The sequence below is a fragment of the Schistocerca americana genome, chromosome 4, assembly GCF_021461395.2.
Source record: "Schistocerca americana isolate TAMUIC-IGC-003095 chromosome 4, iqSchAmer2.1, whole genome shotgun sequence".
NCBI lineage: Eukaryota > Metazoa > Arthropoda > Insecta > Orthoptera > Acrididae > Schistocerca > Schistocerca americana.
The window spans coordinates 448,443,666-448,462,861 of NC_060122.1; the positions used below are offsets into that span (position 1 = coordinate 448,443,666).

The 19,196-nt window shown below is 43.4% G+C and overlaps 1 protein-coding gene across 1 annotated transcript in view; it reads right to left on the reverse strand.

The window, feature by feature from the left end:
• Positions 1 to 19,196, reverse strand: part of LOC124613539 (L-lactate dehydrogenase B chain-like) — a 165,811-nt gene that overhangs the window by 62,266 nt on the left and 84,349 nt on the right. Inside the window, exon 3 of the mRNA XM_047142250.1 lies at positions 18,604 to 18,777. Within this exon, the coding sequence (XP_046998206.1) occupies positions 18,604 to 18,777 (174 nt within the window). The remainder of the gene's footprint in view (positions 1 to 18,603; positions 18,778 to 19,196) is intronic.

Genomic DNA, 19,196 nt, shown 5'->3' on the forward strand with positions numbered 1-19,196 from the left:
ATAATAGATCCATTGCACAGGCCAATTATGAGCAACCACAGGTAAAGACGGAGCTATAGTTCAATTCATTTATCTTGGCAGTTCGCGCATGCCCGCCCAGACGCAGGAGATTACTGCGTTGCCAGTTGTATCCGCCAAGAGAAGCAGCTCCATAGTATAGTTCGCAAACTTACGTTTAAGGGGGAGCGCGCAGTTTATGAAGTAAAGCGACCACGGCCGAATTAACCCTTTCGCTGCTACAGAGACGTGCTCCCCGCATTCCGCGCTGTGCGCGATTTTGTCATCATTGCACTGCTCGCCTGTGCAGACACATGGTGTTTCGACTGCTTTGACACATTTTATGATTCGATTTCACAAAAACTATTTGGCCCAAAAATTTGATTTTTACGCATCTTCTTGACTGATACCTTCCCCCCATAAATGACTTAATTTTGTTTCGTTGTTCAACGCAGTTATTGTGGAGCATTAAATGTAGTAAACCATTGCACGAAATTTTGAAGAGTTTACAGAGGTAAAAGTCCATAGCGTATACTTTCATACTTTCCGTATGGTCGATTTTAGTTGCCACTAGAAATTTCAAAACGTTACATTCAAATGAATAAAATTCATGAAGTAAGACACTTTGATATTGTTTTTAAATAAAGAAAATATTTAGCACCGAACAAGGTTTGAACTCAGAACCATCCACTTAGCAGCCATACATTTTCACCATTACACTGACACAGCTCGTCTTTCAATAGAACTCAAAGAGGACTTTAAAAAATCACGCAAAATACCAACAAACACTGTTGGTATGATTATCAATTACTCACGTTTCGTCGAAGTACAATAGGAAATAAACAATTACCGCTGTTCTTTATTGCGAAAAAGCGGTTAGTGAGAATGATACAAACACCTTTCCTAGCTATCGCCTGAATTAGGAGGCTTATTGCTTGTTTGGCTTAATTAATTAACAGAATATGAAGCAATTTGTATAAAGAATGCTTTTTCCAAACTTTCTATAAAACAAAGTCTGCTATCAAAACATTGCTTTTGTTCAATTGCTTTATTTATGACTGAATGTTTCTAAAACTGAAGACACTCGTCTGTGGTCTGCACTGAAGTCGAGCTCTGGCAACGTCGTTCTCTGTTCATTGGCTGACTGTGTTTTGTGATGTCAGATGCGCAGAACGAACCTAAACTCGGCCGCCATCGTAAATGACGCGCACTTTAGTTTGCTCGTATGTGATGCGGTTAGGAAGAGCAATTACACTATCAGTAAGTATTAGGTACGGTCGTGCACAGAACAGCCGATAGTAAGTGACACAAATAAATACAGGAGGTGTTAAACAAAGGCAAATGGTTAAGTTCAAAGTAGATTTTCATAAATGCCACTTCCAACATCAAGACGATTTCAATTTTCTTGATAACACCACTTGCAGCTCTGCTGAGGTCGTCTGGTGGTCAGGGCAGAGGAGCACTATGCATGATCAGAACGATCAAATCATGTCACGTGTTTACTTTTTCTTTCTATACGCCACCTTGCAGCCATCCCCAAAGACAAGAATCTAAAGGGATAATGTATGGAGACCTTTGTGGCTACAAAGGCCAGTAACGCCCATCCATCAGATTTAGCTGATTTGTCATCTGACAATCGGAATGTGTAAGAGTTCCGTCATGCTGGAGGAACATACCCATCATTGAAGTCAAAGTGGAGTGTTTTTTAATGGCTGCTGACTGCTGTATTCAGCTTGTGTGGCGATGTTTTGACTTCTCGAGCAACGCCTGTTACTCCATCAGCGATACCTAACACCGCCACCTTAAAACCCTCTTATTAGATTGGTGTAGAGATTCAACCTTGCAAATCTTGATTTATCTTAGGGTCCAGGTATGATGTGCCTTCTTTCTCGGCATCGAACTTCTATAAGTGAAGTGGCTATGAAACAAAATACTGCTTCTCTATTTAAATAAAGTGTAGATTGGCTCCAATTAACTCTGTATATTGTCACAAACTTTCATAAATGGCTACACGTTACATGGGAAGTTACTATTCCCAGAACCAACTAATATTACTGTCTCAAAGACCTCTCATCAACATCTCTGTGAATAGTACAAAACAAGAATCGCTTATATACATCATATTAGTCTTCCTTGGTGCCGGAGGTCTTCCATGATACCAGAACTCCTTTAATCTTCCTTGCTCCACGGAAATTACAAATGGTCTCCAGCAGGTAGACTCCGCACCTGTTAAGTAATACTTTCCCTCAGTATGTGGCCCGATGTTTACAAACTAATTGTGGTCACGGACATCTTTACCCTAAGCTCTATATTTGACGTAGGTGATACATGCCTTTCCATGAATGACATGGATCTCTATGAAAGAAACCTCTACCAGTAATGCTAGAAGTTCATTTACAAGAAAGTTTAGATAACAGGGCTCTGTAAGATGATGCAGTAACACAACACCTCAATCAACTGATTGTCTATCATACCACACAACGCATGTACATGGATGTGTTCATGAAAACGTGTTTCCAAAATGGCACTTGGGTTTCCGTCGGAGCACGTGAGTTACAGGTATTACTGATACTGTCTCAAGTGAAAGCGGCTTCATCAGTAGTTCCGTAAGAGATGTTAGTTGACCTGTCACACAAGTCACTTCTCTTCCCATCATATCTCACACAGGCTCTATTAGAGACAAGTCCAGAGATCGTGGTGGCCAGGGAAGTTCCTACACATCTTGCAGAGCACGTTACGTTTCATGGGCCGAGCATTATCCTCCTGGAACAACACGTCACCTTCCTGTTACAAGAACAGCAAAAGAACGTATCTAACAACATTTTCCACCAAAGGTAAACGAGAGTTGCAGCTTTAGCACCCCAGACTGTAAGACCTAGGGTGGGGCCAGTGTGTTTTGGATGAATGCATTCTATGAGACAGTGCTCAACAGGGCTACGTCATACATGCAAACGACCATCACTTGTTGCAGGCCAAATCTGCTTTCATCGCTGAATACCACGACGTGCCATTTCATCTTCCAAGTGATCCTCTGACGGTACCAGTCGAGCTATGCATGTCGATGCTGTGGCACGAGTGGAAGACGGATTAGAGGTGTGCATGCCCGTAGTCTCACTGCTAATGACCGGTTCACATAAGCTCCCTTATCTGTGCTGTGGAAGCTGTGCGATCTACCACTGCTGCCCATACAATACGACGATCCTGGTGGGCGTCTGTGCTCCGTGGACATCCAGAACGTCGTCTATGTGTGTGAGAATGTCCACATGACTACTGATACCAGCACAGTTGCACAACTGACTCACGACGTCCAACTTGTAAGGCAGTTCTCCAAAAGGACCATCCCACCACTCGGTAAGCCACAATCCGACCCCTTTCAAACTCGATCAGGAAGCATGATAGCGTCTCCATGGCATGGTTGCCTGCTTGCTTCGCACGTTTGTACAACACTAAGCCTTCTGGCTGTGTGCATTCCCTGCTAAAGGGCAGACACTGATGCCGCCCAGGTAACTATGCACAACGCTATCTGCTGGCGGACGACGTTGAAATCATTATCACTACTTCTACTATCCCCAGGTGGCATACGCCGTCATCGGATCAAATGGACGCCGTCTTTTCAGGTGTATTAATTTTTTATGGCAGTTTATAATGAAATTTTAACTGCTTTTCTATAATACTTCTACTAAATTGAGTTCAATTACTGATTATTGGTATGTGGTAGAGTAATAATGTAACAGATAGATTATCAAATACAGTATTGACAAGCTTTTATCGCTTTCAACACTTTTAAATTTCAGTAGAATATTTGTTCCTAGGTATATGACCACGTTGTACCTTGAAACATTTTTTCACATTTGGACAAACCTTACTTTTACGGAGTAATTTCTTCAACTGCAGCTCATAAAAAGTGAATGCCGTCATTTACATACTAGCTTGACGTGAAAGTCTGGAAAGAGTGCCAAGGCGCAACACTCTTCTCTACTACACTTTTTATCGTCTGGAGAAAACCGTCGTTGGTATATCTGTTATGTTAATTTTTATTTCCTAACGCAGTGACATGGCACTCCTGAGCGGCACACTGATTTGAAGACGTCAATTTCGAACGGCCGAAACCACTAACATTAAAATATAAAATATGGTTGGGTCTGGAAACAATAGTTATTGAAGAAATACAGCCTCAGCTCCACCGACAAGATTTCGTAGGTTAAATTAAACTAGATGTTGCATGGTATTGTTGGCTTATACCTCCGTCGGGGTGGGTTCTGCTGCCTAGCAGAAAGGATGTTCTTACTCCGTGCACACCTGTCCCTTTTCTTGGATGTGTATTTATGTATTATAGTTGAGTGTAATGGATACATGTACAGGGTTATTACAAATGATTGAAGCGATTTCACAGCTCTACAATAACTTTATTATTTGAGATATTTTCAGAATGCTTTGCACACACATACAAAAACTCAAAAAGTTTTTTTAGGCATTCACAAATGTTCGATATGTGCCCCTTTAGTGATTTGGCAGACATCAAGCCGATAATCAAGTTCCTCCCACACTCGGCGCAGCATGTCCCCATCAATGAGTTCGAAAGCATCGTTGATGCTAGCTCGCTGTTCTGGCACGTTTCTTGGTAGAGGAGGTATAAACACTGAATCTTTCACATAACCCCACAGAAAGAAATTGCATGGGGTTAAGTCGGGAGAGTGTGGAGGCCATGACATGAATTGCTGATCATGATCTCCACCACGACCGATCCATCGGTTTTCCAATCTCCTGTTTAAGAAATGCCAAACATCATGATGGAAGTGCGGTGGAGCACCATCCTGTTGAAAGATGAAGTCGGCGTTGTCGGTCTCCAGTTCTGGCATGAGCCAATTTTTCAGCATGTCCAGATACACGTGTCCTGTAACGTTTTTTTTGCAGAAGAAAAAGGGGCCGTAAGCTTTAAACCGTGAGATTGCACAAAACACGTTAACTTTTGGTGAATTGCGAATTTGCTGCACGAATGCGTGAGGATTCTCTACCGCCCAGATTCGCACATTGTGTCTGTTCACTTCACCATTAAGAAAAAATGTTGCTTCGTCACTGAAAACAAGTTTCGCACTGAACGCATCCTCTTCCATGAGCTGTTGCAACCGCGCCGAAAATTCAAAGCGTTTGACTTTGTCATCGGGTGTCAGGGCTTGTAGTGTCTGGAACCGCAAGACCGCTACGGTCGCAGGTTCGAATCCTGCCTCGGGCATGGATGTTTGTGATGTCCTTAGGTTAGTTAGGTTTAACTAGTTCTAAGTTCTAGGGGACTAATGACCTCAGCAGTTGAGTCCCATAGTGCTCAGAGTCATTTGAACCATTTGTCAGGGCTTGTAGCAATTGTAAACGGTAAGGCTTCTGCATTAGCCTTTTCCGTAAGATTTTCCAAACCGTCGGCTATGGTACGTTTAGCTCCCTGCTTGCTTTATTAGTCGACTTCCGCGGGCTACGCGTGAAACTTGTCCGCACGCGTTCAACCGTTTCTTCGCTCACTGCAGGCCGACCCGTTAATTTCCCCTTACAGAGGCATCCAGAAGCTTTAAACTGCGCGTACCATCGCCGAATGGAGTTAGCAGTTGGTGGATCTTTGTTGAACTTCGTCCTGAAGTGTCGTTGCACTGTTATGACTGACTGATGTGAGTGCATTTCAAGCACGACATACGCTTTCTCGGCTCCTGTCGCCATTTTGTCTCACTGCGCTCTCGAGCGCTCTGGCGGCAGAAGTACGGCTTCAGCTGAACAAAACTTTATGAGTTTTTCTACGTATCTGTAGTGTGTCGTGACCATATGTCAATGAATGGAGCTACAGTGAATTTATGAAATCGCTTCAATCATTTGTAATAGCCCTGTACAGTGTAGTGTTACGTTTGTATTTAGGACGATGATGAGAAAACGGACAGGGCGAGACGTGGTGGTAGCACGTAGCCTATTCTTCTCAAATAACACGAAGGAGGCCGCCGAGCTCAGTATCCTCATTCAACGGACGGATACGCCATCAACAGTGTCAAATGACCTCATTTCATGAGACTACAGAGGGGTTTGGAATTCAGTCCACGACATTTGGGCAAAGACTGGTGATCAGGAACTTTAGGACACCATCTCTCCTCCCACTGCCTGCTAAGTACTGCCAGTGAAAATTTCATCCACCACCTGGATTCGAACCGGCTTATTTCCGAGTCGAACGTCACTGCACAGGAGTGCGTTAGCAACCTTGGATCCGGAGGCTGGTGAAACATCGAAAAAGGAACTTTTTATGAGACTGCCTTGTGTAAGGAGAATTTCACATTTGTTGAAGTATGACTAAAATCAAATTCAAATTTTCGACCGTTTTGAAAAGAAAACAACCAGTTTTTTTCAACAATTTATTGCTGTGGGTGAGATGTGGTCCGATTTTATTTGGCGTTACGACGCGTATTCTGGGATGCAAAAGGGATTCAACTTCTTGATCATCTGGCAGACACAAACAACAACTGAGATGTACTCTCAAGTCTTCTGACCAATCGGGTGAACAAATACGTAGAAAGAGCCTCAAACTGCAAACGAAACGATCCACCTACCCACAAAGGGGCTTTGATAAGTGGAAAACTGTAGAGTTTGAAGTATTGATTATTGGAATATTAAGTATATTCACCAGTTTTGTCGAGCTGGAATTTAATTTCCCACACCTAAAAGAAGTTCGTGGGTGGAAAATATTTCAAATATTACGATGAGTTTACGATAACTAAATGATCGATATGTAGTAGATTCTCTGAATCACATTTTGTATTGGTACACTCTCTAAGAGTGGCGGGATTTAATAAATATTTAGGGAAATTAAAGCATAGGAAGCATTTGAGATCATTAGCAACACACAAAAGAGAATTTATTAATCAGCGCTTAAATTTTATTAATAATTTTAGGCGTGATGCGAGGGCTGTCGATGATACTTGTGTATAGGGGTGCTTTTCCAAAGTCATTGTGAGTAGTTACTCCTTTTCATTGGTAAGTTGGTGATTTTTCATGTACATACTAGAGACACGACTTCAGCAGTTGGAAGTCGTCAGCGTCTGGCAATTTAATAAGTCCGAGCAGCCTTCTCAATGTTGTGAAAACGAACTCAGTTAAGTTGGGAGTAAGAAATAGCCCTTCACTGGACATTCGACTGTTTTCACTGAGTGCCGAGATTTAAATAGCACCCAAAGCTAACGGTCGCTCTCAGTTTGCTGGTTGATCTTCTACAGGCAACACAAGTATTCCACAGTCACTACAGTCGGCCTCTAGGCCACACGGACCTACTGCTTGAACGCAACAGATGCAGGAGTTGGCCTAAGGCCTCAGCTCTTCTGAAACGGCTGCTCGTTTTGTCAAACGCTGACATTCTTGTTTACCTGTATCGAAATTACGATAGTATACGGATTACAGACGCTCCTATACCACCGGTTAGCTAATGTTCGACATTCTACTGCCGTGCACGAAATACACTGACGAAAATGAAACGTAACACCAAGAAGAATTTGGGTGACGTAAACGAAACTTGGTAGGCGGGTTTCTACATCTGAAAGATTATGTGTATTCAAATTTCGCACCAGTCACATAAGAGTGGTGCTAGTAACGTCACAATGAGGATACAAATGAGGTTTAATTTAAACAGACTCTGTAACGGTCGTGAGCGTTAGTTACCTTTGAGATTGGACGTGGCAAGTTGATGTTAGTCGAAGAACGTCTTTAAGACGACAAAGACGCGACTGTCAACACCTCCCTGAGTTTGAATGAGGTCGTGTAGTAGTGCTACGAGAAGCTGGATGTTCCTTCTGCGATACTGCAAAAAGACTTTGCAGGAATGTAACCGGTAAACATGATTGCAGGCAGCGGTGCTCACGAGAATGTACGGCCACAAGATTCATGGGCTCCGGACGGCCATGTGGCACTACCGAGAGGGAAGACCACTGTGTTCGGCGTATGGCTCTGAGCAGCAGTTTGCACCATGGTGACACAACCAACTGTTGCAAATTGGTTACTTCGAGAACAGCTCCGAGCTAGTCGCCTGTACCGTGCATTCCACTGACACCAAACACCGCATCGAGGTTCCCGTGTAATAATAGGTTATCCTTCACGATTAAACACGCGATGCGGCAGTACTCCCGGTAGAGATCTGTGGCGCAGACATCTCCCTGTTGTTGTTCCCTTGTAGTCATTTGTGAAGACGGAAAAAATCGAACTTCGAGCATTGATTAAGTACTTCGGTAAAGAGATACTATACTCCGTCTTCAGGCCACGAGTGGTCTACCGGGACCATCTGACCTCCGTGTCATCCTCAGTGGAGGATGCGGATAGGAGGGGCGTGGAGTCAGCACACCGCTCTCCCGGTCGTTAATGATTGTCTTCTTGACCGAAGTCGCTACTATTCGGTCGAGTAGCTCCTCAATTGGCATCACGAGGCTGAGTGCACCCCGAAAAATGGCAACAGCGTATGGCGGCACGAATGGTCACCCGTACAAGTGCCGACCACGCCCGACAGCGCTTAATTTCGGTGATCTCACAGCAACCGGTGTTGCCACTGCGGCAAGGCCGTTGCTTCGGTAAGGAGAGGTGTGAAACAAAGGAATTCATGCCGATTTTCAGAACACAGTGGGGGACTCCATTCCCTCTTATACAAGTGTTGCCAAGTGGACTGACTAGGTTAAATTTGGTCGCGAATGCTTAGATGATGATACGTGTAGTGATCAGCCAAGACATGCCATAAATGCATAAAATGGTCATGAGGGAGTGCCGTCAAAAAGTGCGAGAATACGCTGAAGCTGTGGGGGGTCATGTGAACGGACGTATCACATTTTAGTGATGTAACTGAATTTGAGAAAAATACCTGCTAGATGGGTGCCGCAAATCTTAAAGCAGGATCAGAATTGCTTTAGAATGGCAATGTCCGAACAAAGTTCGATCCGTTTTCACAACAACCAACGAGATTTTGCATCGGCTTGTGGCCACAGATGAAACACGGTGCCATACCCGAGAGACAAAATAACAGTCAAAGCAGTGGAAACGTGTTGATTCACATCCACCAAAGTAAGCAAAGGCAATATGATCGGCCGGAAAGGTCGTGCCATCAGTTTTCTGCGATGCGAAAGGGACTCTGCAGATACACTATCTTCCCACTGGTCAAAAACGGGACAATACTACGCTAATCTCCTGGACCAACTACAGCAAAAGAACGCGATAAAAGGCTAAGTCTGGCAAGGAAGAAAATCATCTTTCAGAGTAACACTCATTTCACTACACTTTCTACAAATGTGACGTCATTTTGACGTCACGCGCAATATCTGCAGGGACTGCTATTGACTTTGTGAAAAGGAAGAATATTAATGTTATTACTCCTCAATTCACTCACAGCGATTTCAGCTGTCGTGTTCCGTTCCTGCCTAACCACACCGTCGGAAACTGCGACATATTCGGAAGTAAAGAGCCAAATATTTGGCAGAAGGAAGAACACGAATTTCTTTTTAGTTACAGCAGCTAAAACTGTCCTCTTAGGTTTCTGCCTAACCACACACTCACGAATTGCCGCACATTCGGAAAAGTAACAAAATATTTGTGACAAGAAAGAAAATTACAGTTATTGTTCCTAGTTTCACTCGCAGCGATTGTAGATGTCCTCTTATGTTCCTGCCTAACCACACACTCGGAAATCGCTAAATATTTATTTCATTCTTCGTCCTGTAATCAGACGGAAATGTAAATATCATCGAATATTGTAGAATATATTTGTATTACATTCATATGAAAGTCCGAGAAAGTGTTAACAACGCTAACGTTAAAAAAAATATTTACATGAAGCGTGATGGAAACCTACAGCCTTCAATACCATAAACCACCACATTATCCATTACGCTAGAACTTCGTCATATGATAACAGTCTCCTATTTTGGTTATCATCATGCGTCTTGAGTGCTCCTGTCGTTGATGCATTATTAACTGACATTTAATTATAATGATGACACGTTGTTATAAATTTCCAATGCGCCGTTCCTTGAAACGTCATACTGCAAGTTATAATACGAGTACAAGTGCCTTTCATGCTTGATTTGTGAATTACTGGCAGTAACAACTTGCTCCTGAGAGATCTCTCTTACATGAAAGCATTAACTGTCGATAAATCATTATGTGAGGTTTAATTATAACAATAATTATAACAAATAGTGTCAAGAACGGAGTGTTTTTATAAATGTCCGACACGTGTGTATGAAGTCTCATGAATGGCCCGTATCAAACATTAACGAAAGTCGATTGCAGTTCCTGCGATTATCAATACTGTGCGTGACGTCCAATGACGTTACGTTTGCAAAAAGTCCTGTGAAATGAGCGTGACCCATCTTTCATCAAGACAATGTACGACCAAGCACAAATGTCGTTGCCGTGGCAAAATACGTGAACTAAGATACGAATTGCTGCCACAGATACCTTAGTCGCCTGATTTGGCTCGATCAGATTTCCACCTCTACCCCAGGCTCAAAATTTCACTCGGTGGACAGAGATTCTCTTCAAACAAAAACTGATAGCCAAAGTGATGGGTATTTTGCAAGCCTTGAGGAATCTAATTTTTGAGATGGGACCAAGGCATCGGAATATCGTTGAACCAAGTGCATCAGCGTAGAGAGAGATTACATTGAAATAAAGAAGTTTCAGAGATAAGCTGCTTTCTTTTTTCTATTCTATTCCGAGAACACACAAAAAAGGGATTAAGTACAAATATAAGCGCAGTTTGACCCAGCATTAAATTGTTTCGCTAGTAGTCCGTGAACGTTTCATCTTGCCCTTGTACTCAGAAAAAAGAAATGGAAAAGATCATTAGACCAATCAAAATGTTATTGGAAATATAGCAATAAGCCCTATCGGTGTACTGTAATTCTTCGCCAGAAAGAAGCTAAATAAGGTACGGAGTGATACGGCAAAAGAGAAGGGAACAAATGGGAAGAAATACGGATGGGGCGTGGTGACGGCGATACCCGTTTGTTGACAAGCTGCCAGCTCGTCAGCTGAGCGCAGCGCCTCAACTGCCCATCCTCCCATTACTCAGTGTCTGTCTGCCACAGCCCCGTGCACACCAGTGATTCATTACCTGCCCATACAGCGCTATACTCGCAGCCTCATGACCGCAGTTTGTATTAGCTGCGTATTCAGACGACCCGTCGATAAATCATAATTCAATAAATTGTCGGTGCCGTGAATCACCAGTCGGAACCGTCATTAAACAGGCCGGCAAGCGTCTTCGCGCCGGTGCAAGATAGATTGTAATGGTCTCATTGACACGAGAATCCGAGGTTAGCCCGGGGGGCAGCCCCGGCGGGGTCCTGAGAACGTCGCTAAGCGCATTAATCACACAACCAGCCTGACGAGCTGGCGCTTACTGTGTAACTCACAGCAGGATCATACACGGAAGACTCCACCTTCGTATTATTAGTGTCTTCTCTCCACAGTGAACGATAACTTCACCGATTTCAGGTTCAAAATGGTTCAAATGGCTCTGAGCACTATGGGACTTAACTTCTGAGTTCATCAGTCGCCTAGAACTTAGAACTAATTAAACCTAACTAACCTGAGGGCATCACACACATCCATGCCCGAGGCAGGATTCGAACCGGCGACCGTAGCGGTCGCTCGGCTCCAGACTGTAGCGCCTGGAACCGCACGGCCACTCCGGCCGGCACCAATTTCAGGAATAAAGTGCAGATACAGAGGTCCGGTGTAGGAGGTAATTATCGTATGGCAGCGAAACTTGGTAGATATAATGCGTTAATGAGGAACCGATTTACGCTGGAAAAAATTAGTTCCAATTTTCGCCACCAGGTGTAAATCTGGCGCTCTGAATGCAAGAAGGACGTACAGAAATGTTTCCACATGTAATGTATTAGGGCCCGCATCTCGTGGTCGTGCGGTAGCGTTCTCGCTTCCCACGCCCGGGTTCCCGGGTTCGATTCCCAGCGGGGTCAGGGATTTTCTCTGCCTCGAGATGGCTGGGTGTTGTGTGCTGTCCTTAGGTTAGTTAGGTTTAAGTAGTTCTAAGTTCTAGGGGACTGATGACCATAGATGTTAAGTCCCATAGTGCTCAGAGCCATTTGAACCATTAATGTATTAGGAGTTGGATGTGGGCAGAAAAGATCAAACAGGTGACAAAGACATAATGTTGATTTTATTATTTACCGCCGCTTACGCAGTTTGTTCAGTATGAGCAACGGAAACGTCGATGAGTTGCTGTACAGCGCCAGATTTGCACCTGATGGCCAAAATTAGAACTAATTTTTTTTTTTTTTTCCAGCGTAAATCAGTTCCGCATTGACGCATTAGAATATCTATCAAGTTTCGCTGCCATACGATAATTACGGCCCACTGTGGGCCTCTGTCGGTAGCTGCACTTTAATTATATCCACCTGGGCCAGCCGGTGTCGCCGAGCGGTTCTAGGCGCCTCAGTGTGGGACTGCGCGACCGCTACGGTCGCAGGTTCGAATACTGCCTTGGGCATGGATGTGTGTGATGTTCTTAGGTTAGTTAGGTTTAAGTAGTTCTAAATTCTAGGGGACTGATGACCTCAGATGTTAAGTCCCATAGTGCTCAGAGCCATTTGAACCATATCCACCTGGTACTTACTCAGTCACGCGTTTTGACTTTCGCAGCCCTATTCATCTTCTGTTGCTGCAGTATCCAAATGCTGGTTTGATGCAACTCTCCAAGCTAGTCTATTCTATGCAAGGTTCTTCACCTCTGCATTATTATAGCCTACATCCTTTTGAAGTTGCTTGCTATAGTCAGACGCCGGCCGAGGTGACTGAGCGGTTTTAGGCGCTACAGTCTGGAACTGCGCGACCGCTACGGTCGCAGGTTCGAATCCTGCCTCGGGCATGGATGTGTGTGATGTCCTTAGGTTAGTTAGGTTTAAGTAGTTCTAAGTTCTAGGGGACTGATGACCTCAGAAGTTAAGTCCTATAGTGCTCAGAGCCATTTGAACCATATAGTCAGACGTTCTGTTCTGTATCTGAGAAGTCAGCGCAGCTGACTGCCTTGTGGAGGATTCGGGTTCGATTCCCGAAACTGCCAGGGATTTCTTCTTGATGGGAGGACTGGAACAGGCTGCATACAGCCTCGTGATGCCAACTGAGGAGTTACTTGACCCAGTGGTAGCAGCTCCAGGTCACGAAAACTGGCAACGGCCGGGAGAGCGCTGTGTTGACCCTACCCGTGTCTATTCTGCATTTAGTGACGCCATAGAGAGGATGACACGTTGGGGGTCTGTACCGATGACCTGCCCGGGTCTGTACATGGGGTATACCTTACTGTGATGAAATGTTTTATAAAACTTCAATGAAGACTGCAAGCTGCCCACATTATGATTACTTCGCCAAAGCACACAATATTGGGAAAACTCTTTGTGAATATATGCTGCGATGAAGGGAACGAGAAGAACTACTTATAAGTTCAAAGTGTGAGCCGGTCTGCAGAGCCTACGCAGATAGAGGAGTGACTGCTGCATTGTCCGCAAAATACAAGGATCCGTGTTAAGTCCCGATGCGGGGTACAGTTTTAACTTGTCTTAAAGCTTCTTTTTTTGTTCATGTTACTTGCGTCACTGACAACACGAATAATTCTGTAAATGTACATTGCTAAAGCATCCATTTTTAGTACATTCACGGAAAATTTTTTGTTGTTGTGTCGAAATAGGGAGCCAATGTGAACTGTTGTAGACACTTATTTTCTTACGCTGTTACCTCTGGGCGCACTTCAGAGTTCATACTTGCTTCCTAGAAACATTTCTTTTACGTTCGTTGGGTTTCTTCTTCCACGTATAAATTTACGGTTAATGATGTATACTGAACACTTACTTTTACGACTCTTATGTACAACCGATGTCACCTTCAGGACCCAAACTTACTTGGATGAAGGTTTTCACCGAACTGCATTTCAAACCTCTGCTGTTTCCTGCACTATGAACTACAGAGGACGGCAATGCGGTGAGAATGTTCGGGTGGAGGCAATGGCGGTAGGTGCGGCAGTAGAGGAGGAAGGGTGTGGAGAATATTGCTCCTCTATTGGTGCTTTTTTTAACTGACTACGGATTTTTGTAATTTTTTTTATACTTATTGTACGTGAAGTTCAGAACACAAACATCAATGCACCAAAGCGGATCGATACAACTGCCAAATCTCGAGAAAATCGGATTCCAAGTTTACCGACCATCTTAATGCCCCAAAGCAAGGTAGATTTCCTCGACGGGCAGTGCGCGTCTATGGTAGGATGCTTGCTTGCCAGCTCAGGGGCATGGGTTAGATTCTAAGCTGAGGCAAATTTTTAAACAGATGTACGTCTCTACTAGCATTTCCGTGAGTTACAAAATACAGAAAAATGAAAACAAAAAATTGAATAGCGCTCAAGACTGGTAATCACTGGGTCCAGACTCGTTTCGGTCATATTTCTTTCGTTTTTTTTTTTTTTTTTTTCGTTCGTCTAATTAACACATATCTAATAGTTTCATGAAAAATGCATGTTTCCTTATTTCTAATTACATAACTTAAACAAATGGTTCAAATGGCTCTGAGCACTATGGGACTTATCATCTTAGGTCATCAGTCCCCTAGAGCTTAGAACTACTTAAAACTAACTAACCTAAGGACATCACACACATCGATGCCCGAGGCAGGATTCGAACCTGCGACCGTAGCAGTCCCGCGGTTCCGGACTGCAGCGCCTAGAACCGCAAGACCACCACGGCCGGCAACGCAAACAAAAAACCAGTTTTCATTGCAAATATACATTTTTCTTAATTGTTATTAAAGATTGTTTAAATTTTAAAAAAACATTAGAAATTAAAGTTTTTTTAAACCTTATCTGTTTTACCTCTCACGGAAATGGTCATGGAATATATAGCTCTGTTTAAAATTTTACCACAGCCGGGAATCAAACCCGGACCTCCAACATCGTAAGCGAGCACTATTACCACAAAGTCACGCGACCCCACTGAAATTTTCTCAGTAACTTTTGGAACCGTATCGCATTGCTTCGGATGATTTATATTTGAGTTCTGAACTTAACGTACCGCAAATATGAAAAAAAAAATACAAAAACCTGATTGGCCTCTCGTTTCCTAGTCAGCATGCTTTTCTTTCTTCCTAGATAGCGAACATGTCGTTTCTTGTGTTATTTCTCCAAAGGACCGCAAGTCTATTTGTAATAATGTCGTATCGGTTTGCCTTTACTCTTTGTAACAAATATTTTTCTGGTAGTCATTAGAATACATTCGACTCGCCGTTCTTAAGTTTTAATTTGTGTATTCCTGACCAATCTGGAAACTTCAAAAAACCTAAGGATTAATAGTACACACTTTCCTCGCAAACAAATTTATAGGATAGCCTGGAAATCACCCGACCAGAACACACAGAACCAAATAGAAGACATATTAATGAATGCTAGAAGCAGATGTGTTATTGAAAAGGTAAAATCTCAAAGAGGTGCATAAACAGATCAGACCACTATCTTGTGCTGACAACTGCAGGAGAAGAGATGTAGACCGGAAAATAAACACAGATCTACTAAAAGAGGGCCACATTAAGGACAGATATGCAATTGAAATTCGAAACAAGTTTGTTGTCTTTGTAGAAGAGGGAACTGATGTAAACAAGTTACGATCCAAGCTCAAAATCGAAGTGAAACACGCAGCAGATGAAGTGCTGAAACCATTGGAGAGAGAGACGTAGAGCAGAGGATGATTTAACGATAAGTGTAGACATGCAGTAAACGAGAGATAAGAGGCTAAAATGTTATGGCTGACAGACGAACAAGATGAAAGGTTAAGGAGGGGTACATGGAGGCAGCTAGAGAAGCAAGAAAAGTCCTCCCAACGGAAAAGCGAGAGTATGTAAACAGCAAGACAACAGTGGCAGAAGAGGATCGAACAAGACGCATTACAAGAGACTTTTACAGGACACTCAGGTTCTTCAAGAAAGGATACAACACGAGGACTGACGCGATCAAAGGCCAAGCAGGACAATTGATAATAGATGAAACAAATGCAAAGGAGGAATAGAAAAATTATTTCGAAATTTTCCTGGATGTGGACACCATCAAAGCGAAGCGACAGCAGCATCAGAAGAAGAAAATTGCACGGAGAAGACAGAGTAATACTACTAACAGCGGAGAACGAACTGCCGAGCATGGAAGACGTAGAAGAAGCCAAAAAACGTTGAAGAGAGGAAAGGCCCCCGGAATTGATGAAATACCTGCAGAAATTGTGACAGAAGGAAGAGATATCCTGCAAGAGAGTGTATACCACATAATTAGTTCAATTTGGAGGAAAGAAAGAATCTCAGCGGAATGGAAGCAGTCTGTCATCTGCTCAACACTAATGAAAGGAGACCCAATGAGATGCAGCAACTATAGAGGCATTACCTTACTATGCACAACTTATAAGGTCCTGGCTTGTCGTTGATGAAGCGGCTAATACCACACGTTGAGGAGGCAGTTGGATTCCGACAAGCTGGGCTTAGAAAAGGAAAATCAAACGCTGACCGTCTACATACCGGGTGATCAAAAAGTCAGTATAAATTTGAAAACTGAATAAATCACGGAATAATGTAGGTAGGGAGGTACAAATTGACACACATGCTTGGAATGACATGGGGTTTTATTAGAACCAAAAAAACACTAAAGGTCAAAAAATGTCTGACAGATGGCGCTTCATCTGATCAGAATAGCAATAATTAGCATAACAAAGTAAGACAAGGCAAAGATGATGTTCTTTACAGGAAATGCTCAATATGTCCACCATCATTCCTCATCAATAGCTGAGGAATAATGTTGTGAACAGCACTGTAAAGCATGTCCGGAGTTATGGTGAGGCATTGGCGTCGGATGTTGTCTTTCAGCATCCCTAGAGATGTCGGTCGATCACGATACACTTGCGACTTCAGGTAACCCCAAAGCCAATAATCACACGGACTGAAGTCTGGGGACCTGGGAGGCTAAGCATAACGAAAGTGGCGGCTGAGCACACGATCATCACCAAACGACGCGTGCAATAAATCTTTCACGCGTCTAGCAATATGTGGTGGTTCTAATAAAACCCCATGTCATTCCAAGCATGTGTGTCAATTTTTACCTCTCTATCTACATTATTCCGTGGTTTATTAAGTTTTCAAATTTATGCTGACTTTTTGATCACCCGCTTTAATAAGACAAGTGCTATCAAAGAGCTTACTGTGAACAGGCGTGCAATACGTTAAGAACTGGAAAGAGCGCAGGTTCCTAGAAAACTAAAAAAATAACACAAGCATGTACACAAAATACAACATGCAAGGTGAAAGTGAATGGAAAGATGTCAGAGAAATTCAAGGTAAAGACTGGAGTACGACAGCGAAACTGCTTCTCCCCCCCCCAACCCCCCCCAACCCCACCCCCCACCCCCACCCCCCACCCCCACCCCCCACCTATCGTTCCGTTTATTCTGTTTCTGGAAAGAACACTGACAAAGGTAACAAACCTGAAGACAGGAATGCAGATGGGTAGAAGAATCAACAATCTGGCTTACGCGGATGGTGTAGTTTTCATAGCACAGAATAGGCAAGATCTGTTTTAGAAGGCAAGAGTGTTAACGGAAGAGGCATTGAGAGCAAGGCTGAAGATGAATATAGAGAAGATCAGACACCTCGTTGTGAACAGAGACAATGATGACAGATCTGTACATGTACTCGTAGATGGTCATATCTTTGAAAGGATAGAAAGAGTTCAAATATCTTGGGGCTGTGCTCAGTGAAATGAATGAGATAGACCAAGAAATAATGGAAAGAATCCAGGCAAGAAACAGGTCAAGGTTTGCACTGGGAAAGCTGCTGAGGTCCCGGCTTTGAGGTCCACAGGACAGTAAAACAACTTGTCATTGTATACGAAGCAGAGACCTACACCATGACACAAAAGATAGAATGAAAACCACCGACATTTGAGAATGCTGTCTCAGTCAGATTTTTCCGAAAATGAAGGATGGAGATAACTGGAGAAAAAGGAAAAACCGCGAACTGCAGGAGTTGTTGTACAAGTCGCTGGACATAGTGACTGAGATTCGAGAGAGGAGACTGAGGTGGTAGGGATGTGTAATGCGGCGAGAAGCCTACATCACCAGGCAACTCGTGAAGAAGACCTCAGAGGCAACGGACCGAGGGGAAGACCACGGATGAATTGGAATGAAGCGATCAGAAAGGATATCTGTAAAATGAGACTAGCTGGAGAAGCCTACATTCACCGAGGAAGATGGAGGAGGCCGACTGGCGAGGCGAAAAACCTACTACCGTTTGTGTGACCAATCTAGTAAGTAGTCATAAGTATCCCTGATCTGTTATAGTTTGGGTAAAGAACTAAAGCAGTGTCTTTCGTCGATGTGGATCTGTCTGTCTACATTGTTTCTTCCAGACGTAGAGCAGTCTAGAGAAGCGAAACTTATGCACTTTTGTATCTGGTACTTTCATGCTTGTTACAATACGGTGCAAGAACACCACTAATCACATGACTCGTTCCACAACATTTCGATAAAAATGGTTCAAAAGATTTAAGGAAAAAGTAAATCACCAACTAACCACTGGAGTCGCCGTGTTCGCCGATGATCCAGCCGTGGACGCTGCATGGAGAGACGCCCAGCCGCTCTGCGATAAAGACCCTGAAGCGGGCCGAGTCCAGGTTGGTGCCCGAGCCGAACACGCGGTTCTTCGGCAGCCCGCTCAGCTTCCACGCCACGTACGTCAGGATGTCAACTGCCCACACAACACCCGTCTCAGTGTTTCTCCATACATAACATGACGCTACACCTTCTGTCTGTAAGGACAATAATTACTCGTGTTCCAGATGTTTCTGACAAGACACTAAAAATAGCTCTACAGTGCTGAGGCACATTTGTAATTGGATGTACTTACAACTAAACATTTTTCACGCCTAGGAACACTTATCTATCGGAACCACGAAGGGCATACAATAATTGAAGAGATAAATTCATCTAGGACAAAACAGTGTATGTTTCACAATCTGAGACTTTTACTACTTCTCAACATAGTCCCCAGCATTATTAATACATTTGCCCAAAAGATGAACTACTTTGTTTCATACCTGATGCAATGAAGTTTTTGTCTTGTTTTTTTTTTTTTTGAGCCACTTCCCCACAAATTCTTTGACCTCT